At 56.7% G+C, this 21,208-nt stretch overlaps 1 protein-coding gene across 2 annotated transcripts in view; it reads right to left on the bottom strand.

Annotated features, from left to right (window-relative positions):
• ABTB2 (ankyrin repeat and BTB domain containing 2) overlaps positions 1 to 21,208 on the bottom strand; it is a 182,373-nt gene that overhangs the window by 4,419 nt on the left and 156,746 nt on the right. The window contains exons 4-14 of one of the 2 annotated variants that reach the window (XM_082843790.1): positions 16,963 to 17,115; positions 15,450 to 15,615; positions 12,490 to 12,579; positions 11,822 to 11,923; positions 9,347 to 9,443; positions 8,953 to 9,088; positions 6,910 to 7,139; positions 5,322 to 5,500; positions 4,775 to 4,880; positions 4,284 to 4,386; positions 3,669 to 3,759 (exon numbers count right to left, since the gene is read on the bottom strand). In XM_082843790.1, coding sequence (XP_082699916.1) covers positions 3,669 to 3,759; positions 4,284 to 4,386; positions 4,775 to 4,880; positions 5,322 to 5,500; positions 6,910 to 7,139; positions 8,953 to 9,088; positions 9,347 to 9,443; positions 11,822 to 11,923; positions 12,490 to 12,579; positions 15,450 to 15,615; positions 16,963 to 17,115 — 1,453 coding nt within the window. Of the gene's footprint in view, positions 1 to 3,668; positions 3,760 to 4,283; positions 4,387 to 4,774; positions 4,881 to 5,321; positions 5,501 to 6,909; positions 7,140 to 8,952; positions 9,089 to 9,346; positions 9,444 to 11,806; positions 11,924 to 12,489; positions 12,580 to 15,449; positions 15,616 to 16,962; positions 17,116 to 21,208 lie in introns of both variants that reach the window. The other variant, XM_082843789.1, reaches the window with a different exon arrangement.

Consider the following 21,208-nt stretch of genomic DNA (forward strand, 5'->3'; position numbering starts at 1 on the left):
CAGCCCAGGACCTTCAGGATTCTTGGGAGCAGAGGGCCCTGGGACGCCACATGAGGTGGCCTGTGGGGAGGGAGGCTACATTTAGTTCCGCTGAGGTCTGAGGTACAAGCTCTGCCATCATGCTGGACACTGGGGAGTTTCCCAGTTGGAAAAAGAAAAATGATTCTCCCTGGTTGGCTGAAGAAACGGCCCCAGCAAGGAGCTGGCAAGTGTGTAAGTAAACATGGCTCCAGCCAGCACAGTCAGGCTCTGTTAGGACTGGCCCCCAGGCTGGAAGCGGCACCAGAGGGAAGGAGCCCAACCTGGGGGAGGTGGGGAGTGGGGAGGGCCCACCAGCCTCATCCAGGCCCAAGGCCTGTCCAGGAGACATCAGTCTCTCCGCCTCAAAGGAGCGGGGGCCCCCGAAGGCCTTCCCCAGCCCCTGCTGGAGCTCACGTGGCGATCCTACAGTTACACGTATGTGTCCATGTGTCCCACGGCTCCAGGTGGTACCGGGCCCACACCTGGCTTCCTCTGCCATCCCCATGCAGCTGAGTGGGTGCTGACCACAGCACCAGCAGGACAGCCCTGAACGCCCAGGGCTGGGAGTGGGGTAGGTCACATCTGCAGGGATTCTTTGCTAAGGGATGGCCTCAGGGCAGCCCCTAGGTGAGAAGGGGCCCAGGGATAGAGGCTCGGAGACAGGTGACAGCCTGCAGCTCCCCTTCCTGGCCTGGAAGGCAGCCTCCTGCTGCATTTGGTAGCTGGTTTTGGCCAGGCCCAGGCATCTCCCTGAGGTCACCTGAATGCACACGAGTCCACAGGAGTCAGAGCAGAACTGCCCTTTTGGAGGCTGGCTGAGGGAGCTGGGCTGCTGGCGGGCAGCCTGTGGGGCTGGACTGGCCGCCCTGTGAGCAGCTGTCAGGACCGGCTGCAGGGGCTGCCAGGCTTCCTCCTGCCCAGAGTGGGCCACCAGGAATGTGACCACAGGGAGGCCACTGATGCTGCAGGGACAGGCCTGGGGTCAAGAGCCACGTCTCAATGGCAGGGCTCTCCCCCAAAGGCCTGGGTTTAGTCGGCAGTGACCTTGGCAAGTGTCTAGACCGGTGCTAATGCAGTAGCCACTGGCCATGTGTGGCTTTTGAGCATTTGAAACGTGGCTGCTATGAGTTAACACGTGTTGTGTCAGAACTGGATTTTGAACACTTAGTATGATAAAAAGAATGTAAAACATTTCATTAATTTTTTTATATGTTGAAATGATACTATTTTGGCTATATTAAGTTAAATAATATTAAAATTCATTTCATCTGTTCCTTTTTGTTTCTGTGGCTACTAAGCGATTTTAAATTACCTGTGTGGCCTGCATTATCTTTCTATTGGATGATAGCACTGCTTAGATCTCCTTGGGCCTCTGTTTCCTGTTCTAGAAAACAAATAATGACTGCCATTTCTCTTCGTGCTGTGAGAGCCAATGAGATGTTTGGGGGCTGCTCTGAAACTTTTAGGCTTTTTTAGGGAGCACCGGCCCTGGATTGATGGCTTCGGGCTCCCCCCAGTGATGGCAGAGCTCTGTCCCCAGAGGACCCATGGGGCGAGGCCAGAGGCTAATATGCCCAGGCTCACGTGTGCCCCGACGTTAGACCTGTTGTCTCCGTCTACCCTCGTGACAGCCCCGAGAAGTCATCAAGGGCTGCCCAGCCTGTCCCGGAACAGGCATCCTCCCCTGCTGAGTGAATGCAGCCTTGATGGCAGCGGTCACCCGAGCCACACGTGTGCCCTTGCCCCCCTCCCCCGCGACTCCCGCCCAACCCCTTCTGCCCTTCTCAGACCCACCTCCTGCGTCACAGCCTGACCCCACCTCATGCTCCAACTCACCTGGACTTTGGGCTTCTTAGCCAAGTAAGTTTCTAGAGCTGCTCCTCTCCCCAGTGAGTTTGGCTCAAGGGACGGGAAAAGGGGGGAGGGGAGACACCCCATGCCAGACCCTGGGTCTCCCACCCCGATGAGTCGCCGAGTTCCATCCACTCTCCCCTCGCCCACTTCCCTCCATCCTGCTGCCACTACCTGGTCACCATCATCACTTAGCTGGATTTCTCAACAGCCTCCTATCTGGTCCCCGGGCTGCAGTCACGCCCCCTCCGGTCCCTTCCTCAACCTCCAGAGTGAGTGAGGTAATGCAAACTGGACCATTCCACACATCCTAAGATTGAATCCTGGCTCTGTCACTTCTCAGCTCTGTGACCTTAGACAAGTTACCAAACTTCTCTGTGCCTGTGACCCCTCATCTACCAAGAGGGGATAACACACCTGTACCTCCTAGGACTGTGCTGTGAAGCTTAACTGACGAACAGGGGCAAAGCACTTGGAACCACGCCTGGCTAAGTGTCTGTGATGATGGTGGCCTCCTAGTAGCTTCCATCTGTCCTTGGGTTAAAGCTCAGGCCCTTCATGCTGTGGCTCTTGGGGGCAGCTTCAGCCTCATTCTGGATGTTCTTCTGAATCGCTGCCGGGACTAGGCCAGAGGGCATTTCCTCAACAGGTCGTGGTCTCTGGCTTTCAAACCCTGCGTGCACTTCTTCCTCTACCTGGAGCTCCCGATACCTGGCTGGCTGCCCTCGTCCTCCAAGAAACTTCCTCCTCCGCAGCTTTGGGTTAGATGCCCCGTCCGGCTCTCCCAGTGCCTTCCCCACCACACCTATACCATTAATTCATAACCCTGTCTCGTGGAGGGCAGGGTCCCTGTCCCGTTTACTGCTGTCTCCACGGTACCCGTAAGAGACTAAATGCTAAATGAATGACTACAGGGAACATGAGGGGGACCAAACCCTTGTGGATAGTGGCTCCTAATGCTTTTGTGAGGCTGTGATCTCTCCCGTTAAGTCACAAGCCTGTCCTGTGCAAGGCCAGGTCCTGGACCCACCCACCAGCTGCCTCTTGGCCTCAGTCTCAGCCCCTGAGGGTCATGCCTGCAGCCTGGAGATCACTGGAGAAAGGAGCTCCCCACCGGGGCTCAGCGTAGACCCCAGCCAGCCTCCTCCTGCAGATCCCGCCTGCTGGTGGCCAGCCTGTGGAGTTTCCATTACGCAGCATCCGAGGTTCTCGGAAGTTAGAGATCGAAAGCCCTGACCTTGACCTTCCACACCCAGGATGGGCTCACCACAGCCTTTTCTGCTTGGCCGGCAGGGCTGGGGCCTGATGCTCGGGAGGAGTGACTGACCTACACCAGCGCACGCACACGTCACCCTCCACGCACCGGGGTCTTGTTAAAATGTGGGGTGTCTGGGGTGGGGCCTGAGGTTCTGCATTCCCAACAAGCACGCGGGCAACGTCTGTACTCTGGGAGCTCACTCCGGGGAGCAAGGACTCACATGCTGCACGTGTGCTGTGCGCCTGTCCTTACACGTCCGTCAGTCTGCCCAGACCCCTCACCCGGTGGTTAGAGCTCAGGGCCCACGAGACAGGCTCTGAAGCTACAAAGTCACAATGGAACGGCTACCTTTGCCTGGGAAAAACCTAGATGCTCCCACCTGACCACTGAGATTCAGCAAAACACAAAAGGCACTGGGGACGGAGGCGAAGATTATGACCGACTCACGGCTGCTCCCGCCCAGACGGACAAGCCAGGGAGGGGCTCCTGGGGGGAGGGGGCATCCCTTGAGAAGCGTGCAGCACTGAGGTCCACACACCTGAAAAATGTGGTACTTCATGTCACCGATCTCAATGGTTTTGCTGCTGTCGCCATCTTGCTCTGATTTATTGGTCATCAGTGTCTTGAACCTGGAGCCAAGGAGATGAGACAGGACGGGGCTTGAACGTGACTTTCACTCCATGGCCGTGTGGCAACGGCACCGTCCACCACCTGACTGGCCACCAGGGCACAGGAGCATTTTAGAAATTACTGCTGTGCTCTCAAAATAATTCTCGGGGAGTGACGTTTTACATCGTCCAGACGGCTGGGCTGGGCCCCTTCTGTCCCTGCTGCCCCCTAGATGAGTGACTGTGACGCCTGTGGCTGGAAAACTGACTTTCATGCCAGAACATTTATGTTTTCTAATAATCAAAGGCAGCAAGTTGGCCAGAAAGAATACAGCCTCAGAGCTCCTCCTGGAGAACTCTGGGTCCCATCTCGACTGTCCCTCTGTCAACCTGTCCCATGCCCGCCGTGGGGCGGATGGGGCCTCCGCGCTCCGTGACCTCCCTGTGGGGGGCAGAGGCTCTTCTCCATCCTGTCCATCACCTTGTGTCCACATGAACCTGCCCAGCCTCCCGGCAGCTGAAACTTCATTATCCAGGTTGCCTACCTGTTAGAAGCTGTCACCAGCAGGACTTTATGTGCATAAAACAGCTTTCCTTCCACAAGGAAGGTCACATCCGACATCTCCTTGTTGTTCAAAAAGTGAGGATCTGCCAGTAGGGAAGGAGAGGGGGTGACTGAGGAGCCTGCCCCCAGGGGTTTCTTACATGTGTGCCGGGGGCAGATGGGGTGGGGAATGTGGAGAGCAGAGAAACTGAGGCCAGGCCACGGCACTTGGAAAGGGGAAGGAGGACAAAGAGGAGAGGGAGAGGGAGAGGGGGGAGGGGAGAGGAGAAGGGGAGGGGGGAGGGGACAGGGGAGGGGAGGGCAGGGGAGGGGAGGGCAGGGGAGGGGAGGGGAGGGCAGGGCAGGGCAGGGGAGGGCAGGGCAGGGGAGGGGAGGGCAGGGCAGGGCAGGGGAGGGCAGGGCAGGGCAGGGCAGGGCAGGGCAGGGGAGGGAGGCCTGGCAAGCGCGGGTGGCCGGTGGGGAAGGCCTCACCTAGCCTGGCCGGCAGGGTCTTGCGGAGCTCAGGGATGCTGGGAATAGGGCTGCTGCCGTAGCAGTGCATGAAGATGGCAGCCAGCTGCTGGATGACAGAGTCGTTCTGTGGGGGGAGAGGCAGGGAGGGGCCATGAGCTCAATCCCCCATCCTGTGGCCGTCTGTTTATAGCTCCTGCTACATCGGGCCAACTTCAGAAGTCCAGGCCAGGATCAGAGCAGCCGCTGCCTTTTGCTCCTCCTGGAGGTGGCCTGGTGAGGGAGGCCTGTCCCTTCAACACTGATTCCCCAAATCGCTCTTCTGGCCGGGCTCCAGCCCAGACAGATCCACGGCCTCTGCAGCCAGGCGGTGCGCGTTTGCGTGTGGGGTGGGCAACCACCCGCGTGCGTGAAGGTGCCTGTGTCCATCTGTCCGTGGGAGGGGTTGTCCCTGTGTCTGTCTGCCTATGCGTCCGTCTCTGTGTCCGTCCCATGGTCTGCTGGGGCCGCGGGCTCTGGAGCCTGGGTTCTCTGAGCTTGGGGCAGGGACCTGCCCGGAGACACTCACCTTGCTGGTCTTGAGGATGTCGAACATGAGCTGCAAGCCCTCGGTTACCAGCTCCTCGTTGTATTCCTCCTCCTTGATGGAGCCGAAATCCCGCAGGAGGCTCTGCACCACCGAGTACCGAGACTGGGAGAAGGACGTCCTCAGAGACTCGATCCAGACGTGCAGCTTCCAGGGGACACCTGGGCCCGGGCAGGGGAAGGGCAGCAGTCACCCCTGGGCAGAGCGCTCCCTGCGGGGGCCACCGAGCCCACCTCCCGATGAACCCCTTCCTGGCAGGCTCTCTTGCGATGCGCCCAGTGTCTGCAGGGCAGGGGGCAGCCCCCAGCCCCCTCGGTGTAGCCAGTAAGCAAAACTTCCGTTCACCCTGACGGGCCTCCCTGAGAGATCAGAGGGCGCCCGGGTTCGTGTCAGATGAGGTGGAGGAATGCCTCTGGACCAAGTGCAGGGAGCCCGAGCTCTGAAAATCCACAGCTCAGCCTGGGGACCTTCAAGCGCAATCCCAGCACCCACACTGGCCCGACTCCTTGTTGGGCCCTGGACTGACTTACTGGAGGAGGACCCATTATAATTACGAGGGGTAGCCCGGGAGACTCGGATACCCGGAGGATATGCAGGGTGCTTGGGGACGCAGGGGCTCCCTGCCTGTCTAGAAGCCTGAAATCAACCCCGTCCTATCGCCCAGCTCACTGGTCTGTTTATGCACATCCAGTGCCACGTAATTACTGTTTACCAGCTCCCTGGAGTGTGTCGGCGGGGCCGCAGAGCAACTTACAACTACTTTGTAAAGATCACGACAGTAACTAGTGATGTTTCTGATAATTAGAGGGATTGCTTCTTACTCCCCCACCTCACCATGGGTTAAAAAAGGACCGATGGCATTCCCTACCCCCCACAACGACGTGTGTAACGTTAGCAGCCCTGGTTGACCGACTGTATGTAGGAGCCCATTTCACAGAGAAGAACACTGAGGCTGGCTTGCCACAGCAGGGCCACGTGGCCTCCCGCTGCCTTGGCCCAGCGCCGGGCGTTCGTGTGTCATGGCCCCCAGGAGAGTCATAGTGCACTGAGTGCTGATGGTGAGCTGGCACTGGGCTCTGGGCTGCACGTGACGACACCACATTCACAGAGGAGAGCCATCAGCACCGGCGAACGTGGCAGGGCTAGGCTCTCACCCAGGTCTGTCTGTGTGACCAGCCTCCCGGGAGGGAAGGAGAGGCCGGCAGGCTTGCAGACCCAAGGAGGTGGGGAGGTTGGCTGAGGGACTGGAGAGCATCTAGTTGACCAGAAATGTAGACCCCTAGCACTACAGATGCTCCCAGAGCTACACATCCCAGGACTTGACCAGGGAGGTTGGGGGACCTGAGGGCACAGGGCTGGGGTGAGGCTCTGAGACACATCCCCACGGAGGACTATCTGAGGCTCAGGGCAGCCCCTGTCCTGGCTGTCAGTCACCAGGCCTGGGGGAATTGAGCCCCGCCCTACGCTCAGCTACCTGGCCCTCTCCTGGCCTGAGGAGCAGCAGAGCCTGTGTGTGAGTGTGTGTGTGTGTGTGCATGTGCGTGTGTACCGGTACGCTGCAAGGTCTCACCTAGTGCCCGCAGCTCCATGGTGATGTCCACGTAGCCGTGCTCTGCGCTGTAGTACATGGCCTCCTGGAGGGCCTTGGTGCGCGTCCGGCTCAGCCTCACGGTCCCCTCGCTGCCACTGCCCTGGCTCGACGCATCGCTTTCCTCCACGCCCTCAGCCAGGATCTCCTCCAGGGATAGCACGTCTGCTTTGGCCTGCTGCGGCTGCGTCAGGAGCTTCCTCAGGACGTTCCTGTGGGTAAAGGGACGGAGGGTGATGCCTGAGGCTCCCGCCACGGACGGCGCCTGCTGAGCTGCCTTCTGGCAGCCCGTGGTCCAGATGGGCAGCTACGGGGCATCTGCGGGTACAAAGGGCTCACGGTCTTCCCCTCCCAGGCAGGCTGGGCCAGGGCTCCCAGCGACCCCCATCCCTGGCCACCTGGGGAGTAAGGGGAAGGTGCAGGAGACCTCTCCCTTCTGCCATCCATGTAGTGACGAGAAGTCGTGGGCTTTGAGACCAAACAGGTTCTGCCATCCTGTGTGATCTCGGATAGGTTGTTCTACCTCTCTGAGCCCTGACGGCTTTGTCATCTGTAGGACAGGGCGTCAGCATCATGCTGTGCCGGTTAACGTGAGGCCAATGTGATGACCTCAAATGCAGAGCCTGATACCTAGCAGTCCTCCTAATAGCAGCCAACTTGACACATGTAAACGTGTCCGAAACATAGGACATGCTTGTACTCACTTTCCCTCCATTAGTAAGAATGCAGTGGAGCCGCATTTTATACTGAATTCATTAACATATACAGACGTGTGGAACACGGGATGCTCGACGGAGCATATTCCCGTGTACCGCTGCATTTAACCTGAGCAATCCCATGAACCTCGCCATTCGTGGGCGATGACCACGTCTTGCTCACGGTCACTCTGAGCAGGATGAAGACTCAGACCCAGAGCTTCAAGCCCCAGGCTCGTTCTGTCACAGCCTGTAGGCTGGGGCTCTGGGCAGGCTGCAGCAGGGCCAGGCCCACAGGCCGCCTGGGGCTGAGCCTCCTCCCAGCGGCCCTGGCCACCCCTCCCCCACCCCTTCCCCTACTGTGTGATGGAGGCCTGGCAGGGACCCCCTCGAGGGACCTGGGTCATCCCGCTGTAGCTCTGCCAGTTCAGCAATTTAACAGAGCACCCGGTCTGGCGTGAGCCGGCACATGACGGTGAGCGCCCACTGCGCCCACCCAAGGGAGCCCGTGTTCCAGAGAGAGAGTGGGAAGCCGATGAGCAGGGGGGCAACTCCACGCGGGGTGAAGAGGCCACAGCGGTGGGGGGTGGGAAACGCAGGCACTGGGCGGGGTAGAGAGGCCTGGAGGCCGTGCCCTGCGAGGTGGTGCCTGAGGGCAGGGCTGGTGGAGATGGGTGAGAGCGGGGCCGGGCGCAGAAGGCGGGGGCGTGGGGTGGGGGAGAGCACGCTAGGGAGTGGGCCACAGCAAGGGCACAGTCTGGGCTTGAGGACGGGAAGCAGGCGTCCCGCCTGCCCTCTCTACCTTCTACTCACCTCTTCCCTGTCTCCCTCTGCCCCCTCAGCTGCCTAACGGCTCTGCTCTCAGCCCTGCCCTCTCGCAGCCCCGGCCCCCACAAAGCAAGGTCCACCATCCGCTCCCGGACGAGACGCGATCTCCTGCAGAGCCACCAGTGGCATCTTCGTGGTGGAGCTGCCTGCTGTGTGGAAGCCTCTAGCGCCCCAGGCCACTGCAGGCACCGGAGAAGCACCCCAGGCATGGGAAGGGATGGGGCCCTGGGTGGCTGCAGGGTGGAGAGCCTCATGGGGGAATGGGAGGGCCTGCTCCAGTCCCACATCTGCCGGGAACTGGCTGTAGGACCTCTAAGCAGCCCAGCGTCTCCGGGCCTCCAACATCTGGGGCCCCCGTGCTGCCTGAAGCCCCATCTTTCCGGCTGGTGTGCGTGCAGCCATCCCCAGCCCCCACCTCTGGAAGGCCCTCCAGGCCTAGTTCTTCTGCTGAGAGCCTGCTTCACGCCCCCCAGCACACGGGGCAGGAACCCCGGGCGGGTACCTGTGGCCATGGGCGGCTGAGTGGCTGAAGCAGTTCATATCCTCGTGGAGGGAGGAGGCCATGCCGTTGGTCTCGAGCATGCTGAGGAGGGGGTCGGCGCCCCGGCTGAGCAGCAAGCTGACCAGTTCGTAGTTCCCTGGAAGACAAGGTGGACCGAGGATGCTTCCACCGCCCGTCACTGCCCCTCTGCTGGGCCTGCCTGGGCAGTGAGTGTGGCAGAAACACTGACGATGGGGTGAAGGGGAGCCCCTGGGACCCAGAAGGAGGGGCTTCAAGGCTCGCCACAGTGATCTGCGTGTGCAGCTCAGCCAGGCTGGGTGACACTGTGGGGAGAAGCAGGTGGACCCGTGGGGCAGTAGGGGACCCTCACTGGGCAGGGCAGCGGTGTACCTACCGGCCGCAGAAGCCAGCTGCAGGGGTGTCTCTGCATAGCTGTCCTCACCACCGGTCACTGCCGAGCCCTCCACGTGGGCACCGGCATCCAGCAGCAACTGCCAGGGCACAGGGAGGACACTTCAGGTGGTAGGGAGTGTCTGCGCACGTGCAGGGAGGCTTTGGGGAGGGGCCTGTAGTTCCCTCCTGTGGCACGTGGTAGGGAGTGTCTGCGCACGTGCAGGGAGGCTTTGGGGAGGGGCCTGTGGTTCCCTCCTGTGGCACGTGGTAGGGAGTGTCTGGGCACGTGCAGGGAGGCTTTGGGGAGGACACTTCAGGTGGTAGGGAGTGTCTGCGCACGTGCAGGGAGGCTTTGGGGAGGGGCCTGTAGTTCCCTCCTGTGGCACGTGGTAGGGAGTGTCTGGGGCACGTACAGGGAGGCTTTGGGGAGGACACTTCAGGTGGTAGGGAGTGTCTGGGCACGTGCAGGGAGGCTTTGGGGAGGGGCCTGTGGTTCCCTCCTGTGGCACGTGGTAGGGAGTGTCTGGTCACGTGCAGGGAGGCTTTGGGGAGGGGCCTGTAGTTCCCTCCTGTGGCACGTGACCGGCTCACCCCGGCGTCCAGGCAACCAGAATTTTAGAACTCCTGGTTACCTTCAGGGCTCTAAGAGTCTAGAATCTTCACCTCCACTCCTGTGGCCTTGGACTAAGCCCCTAAGCTATAGGGACCTCTGAGCTATTTCTCCCTTTCAAACAGTTTCCTACAAACTGGCTGCAGTGATCTTTGTAAGAACTCACACAGATGAGCAGAAAAGAAGGCACAACCCCCCAATCAACCGGGGGAAACTGGGGCTCTGGAGGCAGCAGAGGTAGTGGGAACGGCAGAGGTGTTAGAGCTGAGTGCCAGTGCTAGCCACAGACCAGTGGGTGACCTGGGGCAGGTACCTCAACTCCCCAAACCTCAGTCTTCCTCATCTGGAAAATGCAAAAGAGGCCCGCCTTGCAGCCTTGCTGGGGATGAAGTGAAACGGTGCTCACCTCTCCATAGGGGCTCAACAACTAGTGGCTTTTAGGGTTCTCATCAGAGAGGTTCGGTGAGCTACCCAAGGCTGGGAAGTGTGGGGCTGGGGCAGAACCTCACTGTCTGGGACACCAGGTGGCCTCTCCCCATTCTAGCAAGGGCCAGTCTTGCAGGGGACAGATGGGGCAGGGCTAACAGATACCAAGCAGTCCCAGCTGAGCCGGCCGGCTTTGCCTTGGGGCAGGGGTGGGTCTGCTTCACTGAGAGGTGACTTCAGCTCCATCTCACCGTTCCTGACCGGCTGCTCTGGAGGGAGCCGCCTTCCAACCCTCCCAGGTTTCCGGAGACCAAAGTCCCCTCAGAGCCCGTGCTTGGCCGGCTAAGGCAACACCGCGGCCCCGCCACCTGGAGACCAGGTCCGAGGGGCCCAGGCTGACCTCTCAGCCTCCCCACAGCGTGGAGCATGGGGGCGGCTGTCGGTAGGAGGCTCCCGTCAGGCAGAAAGGGCATCGCTGCCTGAGCCAGTGTGCCAAGGTGGAAGAGGAAGAGGCCTGCCCGTCAGGGTGAAAATGGGCACCAGTCCAGGTGAGTCCGGGGCACAGCCCTGCAGGCCAGTCTGGGCTAGCGTGGAACTCTACTCAGGGCCTTAGGAGGACGCGCACCAAAAAGCAGGCAGAATGTGGCAGTCAGCCCACTGACCACCATTTACTGCATCCCTCCTATAGGCCAGGCCTGGGTGCACAGCGATGAATAGGCCGGACATGACCCCTGCTCTCAAAGGCCCCACAATCTAGCAGACAGCAAGGGTGGAATACGAACTCCCAGGAAGGAGTCTGGAATCCTGTGGGCCTGTGGCCTGAGGAGTGAAGGAGTCTGGGAGCCGAGTGGCAGTGTCACCATGCCCCATCCACGGCTTCCACTTCTAGGCCTGAACCCCCTCCTCACGCCAGCCACAGCTACTGGGACCAAGGTGGGCACAGTGTGGCTTGGCTTGACAGGCGAGCTGTGCCAATCTGAGTCCTCCTTCAGGAACTGGGGAGCTGAGAGACTACGCCTGCTACCAGAGAGGGGCAGAACCGGAAGGACAGCATGCTGTATAGAGCCGGCAGAACTCATGAGGCAGTAAAAACAGCTAAGGGTTGGAAAGATTACTGGAGGAGAGAAACGGAGCACACCTGCACAGATTCCAGATTCCAGCACGCCCCAGGACTCACCCACAGATGCAGAGACGCCAGGCAGGCCTGGTACTGCTTGGGCCTGTGTCTTGCTCCCTAAAATTCTCACATGTATCCTCACACTGAAGCCTGCTCCTGGAGGCAGACCAGGTGGGTCTTTGCTGACCAAGTGAGCTAGCGTTAACTAGCGCCTCTGGTGTCTGACTCCAGGCTGCTGCTCACACAGGTAAGGCTGGGGATACGCCTGGGGCTCAACCCACCCAGCAAGATGAGGGCATGCTGCATACCTGGCAGGAGCTCACCTGGACCACAGAGATGTGTCCATGTAGGACAGCAAATGTCAGTGAGGTCCAGTGCCGGCTGTCAGGGTGGATGGAGGGGTGCCTGGGAGAGTTGCTTGGAACCTGGAAAAATACCACAAATGATCAGTGTTTCCTAGGTCAGTGACATTCCTGGGCAGGTGACACAGCCACCTGAGCTAAGGGGAGCCCTGCAGGGATGGTGACTAGGAGTCAACTCAAGAGCTTTCTACATTCGATTGGCAATGTCTGCCTGGAGTACCCTGTGGAAAAGGCTCAAAAGGATGTTCAATTAGTGATGTCTGCCCTGGGCAGAGAGACGGCAGAGGGGGAACACTTTATGCCTCAGAGGGAGGTAGAGCCAGAAGTATCTGGGGATGGTGGGGATGGCTGGGGATTAGGTTGATAAAATGGGAAAGGTGCTACAGTAACAGAATTACGGCCATTCTCTCTGCTCGACTCCCCTCTGAGCTCACTTCCTCTCTGACAGAAAGTTCAAATCTTGAGGAAAAACCCTCTTTGCTAACTGTGATCTCTGTGCATCTTGCATCTTCAGTCCTCTGAGACACGTCTAGTTGTCCATAGCATCACAGCCAGCATGGATGACGAAGACCTTGGGGTGTTCTCTTGCTGGGTTAGGAGCCCGGTGCAGACCTTGGGGGCTTTCTCACCTGGATGTCCAAGTTTGCTCCAGCATCAATTAACATCTGGACCATCGCTTCATCCCCAGCAGCACAGGCATACATCAGCGGCGTCATACCCTACATGAACCAAAGGCAGATGCTAAACTGTCTGCAAACAGAACATGAGGACACGTGTTCCATAGGTGTCTGCCCCAGAAACCAGATCCAGGTCTTCCTGCTTGACCAGCTGCTCATCCTGAACAATCCTGTGTCTTGTGCTGAACAAGACAACCTGCCCCTCCTAGGCCCACTGGACGTATGACACCTGAAGGATGAGGAGGGGACATTTCCATGAGCACTACAGGTCGCCAGAAGGGCAAAGGGCACAGGCCCCATGGCCAGACTCCGGTGCAAAGGCTACTTCTGCTGTAAACTTTGTACAACTTACTTGTACTCCTCTGTGCCTCAGTTTCTTTATCTTTAAAATGGGAATAACAACAGTATCTACCTCATTAGGTTGTTGTAAAGAGTATGAGTTACTATGTATAAAGTGCTTAGTACAGCTAACTAAGGATAAGCTAACTAATTAAAATAACACAACACTACCACTGCTACTATGTTACACTGCCACATCCAAACCCACCCCAGGCCCTGTGCTGGTGAATCACCGTGTGAAGTGACTTACATGCATCGTCTCATTTAATGACCATACCATCCTTATTAGGGAAGTTCTGTTATTGTCCCCACTTCACAGAAGAGAAGCAGAGAAGGGGATTAACTTGCCCAACAGTCACACGGTAAGTAAGAGGATGAACTCAGCTGGAACCCAGGTCTGCCTCAGCTGCGAAGCTCTCCCCTGAGGCATCTCACGGAGGGTGGAGAGGTTGACTTTAACATCTCGTGCTGTGAGCAGTTCTGAGCGTTTCTGAAAGCTGAGGCCCAATCCCTCCCTGAGTTTAGGTGGGCGATTAACGGAGCTGCCTCCCTGGCGGGGAATCTCCTCGGTGGCCAGTAATAGCAAAGGCAACGGTGGAAAGTGTTATTCCACAGCTGGATGCTGGCAAGCGTTTGTCTGGAGCCCCACGATGTTACTTATTAGGTTATCTGTGTGTAGACAAGATCTCCTTACCTCATAAATCCTTGCCTAGTGCCCAGAGATAAAGAAATGGCCCGAGATTAATCACGGGTGAGAGGCCTTTTTACCCACAGATCGTTCTGCAGACACTGAGGCTGAGGGAACAAACAGGACCGAACATTTAGAGAAAAGCCCGCTGCCACCGAGTGAGAATCTGGCTTTGTTTTATTTCCCTTGGCACATGCTTGACTTCTTTTTTCTCCACACATCTGAACGTGATTCGGAGTGTAAACCAGGCTACAAGCCTTCTAAGGAGAAACTGCTTTTTTTGTGTTGGCCCCTCCCCACTGCAGGCACCTAGAGGCCAAATCAAAAGAGGCTGATTAACAGATTTCAGGGATGACCATCACCGTATCAACAACAAAACACTGGACGAACCTTTATTGAGCATCTACTATGTGCCTGATGTGAAAGCCTCACGATAACCCTATGGGGCGGGTACTTTATTCCCACATCTTAGAGGTGAGGGGACAGGCTCAGAGGGGTGCTTGTCCAAGCTGCCACAGCTATGACAGGAGGGCTAAACTCCAGGTCCGTCTGAGGCTAGTGTCCATGGGCTTCCCCACTGCACTGCTGGAGGAAGATGATGACCCCCCAGGATGAAAGCCCCATAGCCTGCATTGACAGAGGCACCTCGGGGAGATCCCAGGACCCAGCCTGTCGCCTCCCTGAGCTCGGCTGCAGCATACCTGTCCTAGCACGCGCCCGACTGTCCCGCCCCGACGCTCCTGCCCCCAGCATCTCCTTTCCCTGGAATGCCTTCCCCACTCCTCTCCATTGCATCCGACCACCCCTCACTCCAGCTTGGCCCAGATCCCCCAGGAGAAAGCCTTCCCTGGCTGCTCAAGCCTGACCTGTCAAAGTCCACTCTGGCTTGGGTTCGCCAGGCACCTCATCATGCTCTCCACCATGCTGTCATCTCATCCGAGAGGGCTATGTGACCCTTCAGCTGTCATTTAACTTCCCTCATGCTTCTGTGTGGGTTTCTAAACCCATATAGGAAATCCATTACCTATATATTGCAGAGCTCACAAAACTACATCGAATACACAAACTGCATCTTCCACAGTGGTGAAGAGCCTGGGGTTGGACCACTTGGGTTCTTCTAATCCCAGCTCTGCTCCTTACTAGTTGTGTGACCTCTGTACCTCAGTTTCCTTATCTATAAAATGGGGATGATACCTACATCGTAGGGCTGTGGTCAAGATTAAATGAGTTCCTCTGTGCAAAGTGCTTAGAACAATGCCTGGAACACAGTGAGTGCTATATAAACGTTAGCTATTCACAGCAAAAATGAAAAACAAAGCAAGCCAAAGAAGTCAAGTTAAATTCTACCTAAAATTGTTAATTGCCTCCAACACTTCCTCTCCCCTTTTCTGGCTTCATTTAACGCCTTAGCACTTTTCACTAACATACTCGTGTGTTTGTGTGTGTGTGTGTGTGTTTCTCAGTATCTGTCTCCTCTAATGTTAACTCATGAAGGCAAGGATTTCTACAGGCCTGGAACGTGGCAGGCACACAGGACGCTCCAAATACAAGTCTCAGTGATTATGATCTAGAGCTCGCTATCAAGCTGACTCCTCTGGACTCTTTCCCAGCCCTGCACCCTATGGGGCAACCTCCAGTCTTCCAGTGAGGGGAAGCAGAATCCCTGTTACAAAGGATTTCCAAGGGGTGTTAGGGAAGTCTCTGAGTTGACATTGTACCTGGATGGCAGGGCACGAATTCAGGAAGCAGCCCACCTCTTAGAGCACAGAGCTGAGTGGGCGGGTCTCAGGTTTGGGACAGAAGGGACTGTGCCACCGGCTCCAGTGGTCACGAACCCCTGTGGACTCTGGTCCTGAGCCTGGCTGGCGGAGTGCTCAGAACGCACCTGGTCATCCATGGTGTTCACCCCGTCGGGACCCAGGGCCTCGATCGCCTGGCTGATGAGGTCCGTCCTCCCACAGTTGAGCATGCGGAAACCCAGGTCCTGGTTGAATTTTTCAGTAGCCGCTGGGGCATCCAGCCTCCGGAAGGAACTGAAACAGCATTCGGGTCTGCGCAGAAGAGACCGGGGGTGTGTGAGCATGGCTCTTCCTGCTAGGACATGGCCTCCCTATGAGATGTGACACAACTGTTCTGGGCTGATGTGTGGTGTGAGGATGAGGTTGGCGGGGGAGGACTGGGAATTACTATCTAATCGGCAGTGACTGGCCTTGTCACGCTCGGTGACAGGAAGAGCACATAAGTCGGCTGTTCTACAAACATGTTAAAGACATGCTCTGAGCTCTTGGGAGCTGTCAGTTGTCAGAGACAAGGTTCCCATCTAACATAATCTCTCAGGGGACTGCTCTGAGGAGGAAGAAGCTCCAGCTTTTGGGCCTTGGGCCACAGCTCTTGGCTGTATAGTTTCTGCACAGAGAAGGGCGCACTCTCACTCTCTCAGTCATTGAGGCCAAGCTCCAGTTCTTGCCTCTCCATCCTCTCCCCTCAGCGCTTCCTGGTGAGGCCCCGAAGCAACAAAGAGACAGCAGAGAGTGGGCCAGACTCCCATTGCAGCCAAGCCATCCTACCAAGGAGAGTCACAGATAAAACCTGCGTCTGCAGAGGGCCCACAAGCTTCCAACAGGTGGCTTCAGCCTGGAGTCGTGATTATGCCAAAGAGTAAAAAGTACATACCGCAGAACGAGGTCCTGGCATTTGCAATGGAGACAGAAGACAAAAAAAAAAAAAAAAAGCAAGGCTCTTCCAGGTCAAGCATGGCCACGGGAACGCTTCTCTGAAAGAACTTCAGGAGGCCAGTCCAATACAAGAGAGGCACATTGGGAAGGTAACTAAGAGCCCAGGCTTGGGGCCATACGGGCCTGGGTTCAAATTCGGGCATGGTCACGTTGCTAGCTGATTATCTCTGGGCAAGTTACTGTTCCTCCTGACCATCAGTTTCTCCATCTGAAACATGAGCATTAAAGCCCCTTCTTCTCTGAGGTTGTCACGAGGACTGAGAAAGTGCACGTAAAAAGGAAGGGCTCAGAGCCGGCCTTTACCTAGGAAGTGCTCCAGAAAATGGTGGTAACTGCAGGAAGGAGGCCCACTTCTGCTGCATACCCCCAAATGGCCCGAAGAGTCAGACTGCGAAAGCTCTCCCACACAAATCCAAATGGGAGTCTGCCCTGCGGGCCCGACCCGCGGCTGCAGAGGATGCACCCGAGAGCAGCCAAGGTCCAGAACACATCAGTTCCAACAGGTGGGCTTGTGCAGAGAGCACCTTAGCGCAGCTCGAGCGAACTGCCTGCAGCCCCTGCCTGCTGCCCGCTCCCGACCCAGGGGGAGGAGGGAGCAGAGGGCTGACCGGGGGCTGGGCATGGAGACGCTCCCCCGCACCCCCTGCCTCCCTGGTTCCGTACTTGAGCTGCCGGGGCTCACAGTCCAGGCCGGGCAGCAGCAGCCGCGCCGCCTGCCGGATGTCGCCGCTGTCCACGGTGAGGCTGCGGCGGTGCTCCGCGTAGGTGATGGCCACGCGCATCCACTCCATCAGCGGCGGCAGCAGCATGAAGGGCCTGGGAGGCAGCAGAGAGAGGGGTCAGGCCTGGGCGGTCTGCTCCCTGAAGCACAGAAGGGGACCCCCTTCGGCACCCACTCTCAGGACAGCCGCGGAGCCTGGGTCCCCTGCAGCCTTCCGGCTGTGGGAGGTGGAGGGGGCCTGACTCTTCTCACGGAGAGCGCGATCTGCCCCATTCTACAGGAACTCAGTCAGGACTCGGAAGGAACCCCTGTCGTGGGCCACGAGCAGAGCCTGAGGGCCTTAGGTGGCCCATCAAGGAAGGGGCTTGCCAGCATATGGAACTGGGGACTCCTGTCCCCTCCACAGAATTCAGACGGGGTCTCCCTCTCTGCAGAGGGGAGAGGATGCCTGCCTTCTGGGTGCTGGGGTGCAGAGGAAAGAGTCGAACAGACCCAGGCTCCAAACCCAGCTGTGCCCTTCATCACCACAGACCACACCCCGAGGCTGTTTTCTTCTTCACTTGTGAGATGGGGCAGTCCCCACTTCTCAGGATCATCGTGAGGCCACGTGAGACGACACATGGCACACTACCTGTGTGTGGTTGACAGCCACTCCCTCCTCAACTGAGCCCCGGGCTGAGGTGGGCCTATGTCGCTTCTTGTGGCAGGCAGGGTGGCCCCAGGCTGGCGCCCAAGGTCCTCCAGGGAGGACCTGTCCCAGGACCTATGTCACACCCAGAACCCATGGCCACGGTGTGGGGCAGCTAGGAGGAGACAGGGAGAGGCGGTTGGTCCAGCAAGGCCTCTGAGCTACAAACTCAGGGGGTACCGGTCACAGGCGTTCTGGGTGCCAGCAGGGGGCACCATTCACAGGACAGCGACTAGTGCCCCCTGGTGCTGAGCAATACCATGGTCCTGCCGCTCAGGGCCGGTCCCTCCCCGCCCTAGGCCCTGCCGTCCCTACCCCACCAAGCTTGACTCTGGTCCTCCGCCCATTCCGGCCCATCCCCCACGGTGAAGACCTCGGAAGACCACTCCACAGCCCAGCAGACCCCATGCTGTGGAGGGGCCCCGACTGCCCGTCTTGGCTTCATGCCTACCGCCCCCCATGCCCCCTCCACACCCCACTTCATCTGATACCCTGGGATCCTTGTGCGTTAGGCCTTGTGCTGTTGCCATCTTTCCCCTAGACACGCAAAGAGGTACTCTGTCCAGGAAGACGACCTCCACCCTCTCCCCTCAGCTCCTGAGTAAATCAACTGCGGGGAGTCACCTCAAGATGCCCTCACATGGCTGATCTCAGATCTCAAAAGCTTAGGTCACTTCAAAGTTTGCAAAGCTTCTCTTCTTGAGGGCAAAGGATGCTTTCACTTCTTTCTTTATTTATTTATAAAGAGAATCGGATGGGATTCTTGAACGTGGTTCATTTGGAAATTATTTTGATGTCCTGGTTCTGTCAATTCTGAAAATATTTCTAGGTTAGAGTCATTTCACTGGTGCACTGAGTGTACCAATCGCTATGGTGACAAGGCGGCTACAGGCTGGGAAAGCCTTGTAGCCTTGGCCTTCAAGGATGCCCAGAACCTCACTCAACTTACTTTCCAAGCCTGGCTCACACCTTTCATCAGGACACACCTGACCATCAGGCATTCGTGGTTCTCAAGCCCACCCTGCCCGTTCCCACCACCACAAGAACGAACCAGCTCTCACCTCTGCCCATCCAGATCCTATTTATCCTTCAAGGCTTAGTTCCAATGCCACTTCTTTCTAGAAGCCTCCCCACATCCCTTTTCCAAAGAAAATAATCTCTTCCTTCTCCAAGATCCCTTACAATTCTATTCCAGAATGAATGCGTCTCATCTTCCTGACTAGATTATTCCTCTTCAGGACAAGAACGATGCCTTCCTCATCTCTGGTTCTCTAAAATGTATCCAGCACAGGTCCTAGACACAACAGATCCTCAATAAACCGAAGGACTGCAAGGATGGCTAAGCATCAGGAACGTGGCATAATGCATCCAAGTTATCAGTCCTGGACCGAGTCCTGTTTCTGCCCAGAAAAGAATGGCATATACTTTTCAGAGTCACAACGTGGACCCGTTAGAGTGGGAAGCCAGGACCCTATGCGGGGGTAGCTTGTAGAATCCAGGAAGGAACAACAATCCCTTTGTGAATTACTCCCGTTTCCAAGATCTTCTTTAATTGTGAATGCCCATTTGAATTCCCCCCAAATGTTATTTTGGAATTTTATAATTCTTACACTCCAATGCTACAAGGCAAGCTCAGAGACATACTTCTACATGTCAGTCCTTCTGACCCAAGGGGAAGGTTTTATCTAAACCACCAATATTGGAGACGGAAGGGTGAACAAAAAGACAGTTCGTGGATTTGCCAGCCATGCTTCTCTATTGTGGCCAACGGCCAAGACAAAGAGCCGCGTGTGGCCGCGAACGCTCTAAGCAGCATCTCCCAGCTGCACTACGGGAAATCCAAGAGGGAACTCAGGAAACCATGAAGTCTAATCAGATAGTGTCATGATTCATTCTCCCGCCTTGTGCCTCTTATAACTCGGCACATGAAAAGACGCAGTGTTGGTAACAGGTGGGCAGATACTGGGGATGGGTTCATTCAGCCTCCATTCTACCATCTTAGCTGAAGATGTGGAAAACTGAAAACTACATTTCCCAGACTTCTTTGCAAATTAGGCTTCACCACTAAGACGAAGCTGCACGAGATCTGATAAATGGATGTGAGGCGGAGGCGGCCTTTGTGTCCCCTTTGCTTGTTTCTGCTAGCAAGCCAACTCATAAAACAGGAGGGATTTTTTTCCCCCTACAGAGCATTCCGGGGTCCATTTCCCAGCTTCCTGAGTGCTCCAGAGGCAGCAGTACTGCAATTGAAGGCAATGGCAGAAGCTTCTTGGCTCCAGCTTCAATCCTGAATTGCAGTTCCCAGGGTTATCTCCGAGGGAGTAGCCACCCTGATAGCAAGTTCTGTATTGTCCTTGGAGTCATTCCTGGAGGTTCAGCCTTGAACCTGCTCCTTGAGTCCTTCCAATGATTCTTTTGGCACCGAATTCCCTGCATTAAATCCCTTCCTGTTTAAAACACCTAAGGTGTTTTCTGTTTCCTGAATTGCACACTGATTAATATTCTTCAACATACAAAAATCCTTCAGGGTTAACACTGTCACTCTGCCTCTGGGGTGGTGGCTGGTGCCCACCTGTCCACAAACAAGGCCATTGCAGCCCCCCAAATGACCCCTTCAGGCCTTCCTCCCTGACCTGCGGCCCATGGGAAGGTAAAATGATAAGCAATTCATGGACTTTCTCAGTAACATCCTTCCCTTGGCCTGTGGGTTCCAGGCTACTATTTCCTTTCTGGTAATTTCATCTAGCCCACTGGGTATGCTGAGAAACTGGCCTGCATTACGGGACATTCTGGAAAATCCCTATAAAAACTCCCATCTGTACCGGCCATGGCTGCATCCTGACTGTGAAGTGAAAAGGCTCTAGAGGAGCAAAGCTGGGAATGACTGAGTATGCGTCATCCCCAGGGTCTCTCTGCTTGGTTCCCTCGCAGAGAAAAAAGCCTGTTTCCCTCTTCTTGCCCTTTCCCTAGGCTGAGTGTGGCTGCAAGCCACTGACTTTCCCCTTTGCTGGGTCTGGCACCACGGAACAGCGGTTCTCAAGCACTTTGGCCTCAGGATGCCCTTTGTACTCTTACAAATTACTGAGGCCCCCAAAGAGCTTTTATTTATGTGTATTGTTCTAGCGCTAATTATTGTATCAGAAATTAAAACAGAGACTTCAAACATCTGAATACACAAACTCATATCCCGTCAGCCATCAGAGTGTACTATGCTCACGTGTCACACAGCTTCTGGAAAACTCCCTGGAAACTTGTGAGAAAATGAGTGAAAAGGCAAATAACGCCTTATTATTGTGAATATAATTTTGACCCTGTGGACTCCTGAGAAGTCTCATTGAGAACCACTGCCTTAGACAAATGTAGTCGATCCCTGAGGCAAGGCTGCTCTCAGGCGTGGGGCTGGGATTCTGTCCCAGTCCAGCCAGTTCTAGAATGGCGTGTGTTTTATATGCATGCTCCCAGCCTAAGGACCTGAGGATCCCACACTGAATCCTCACTGG

This window comes from Leucopleurus acutus, assembly GCF_964270905.1.
Source record: "Leucopleurus acutus genome assembly, chromosome: 8".
Taxonomy (NCBI): Eukaryota; Metazoa; Chordata; class Mammalia; order Artiodactyla; family Delphinidae; genus Leucopleurus; species Leucopleurus acutus.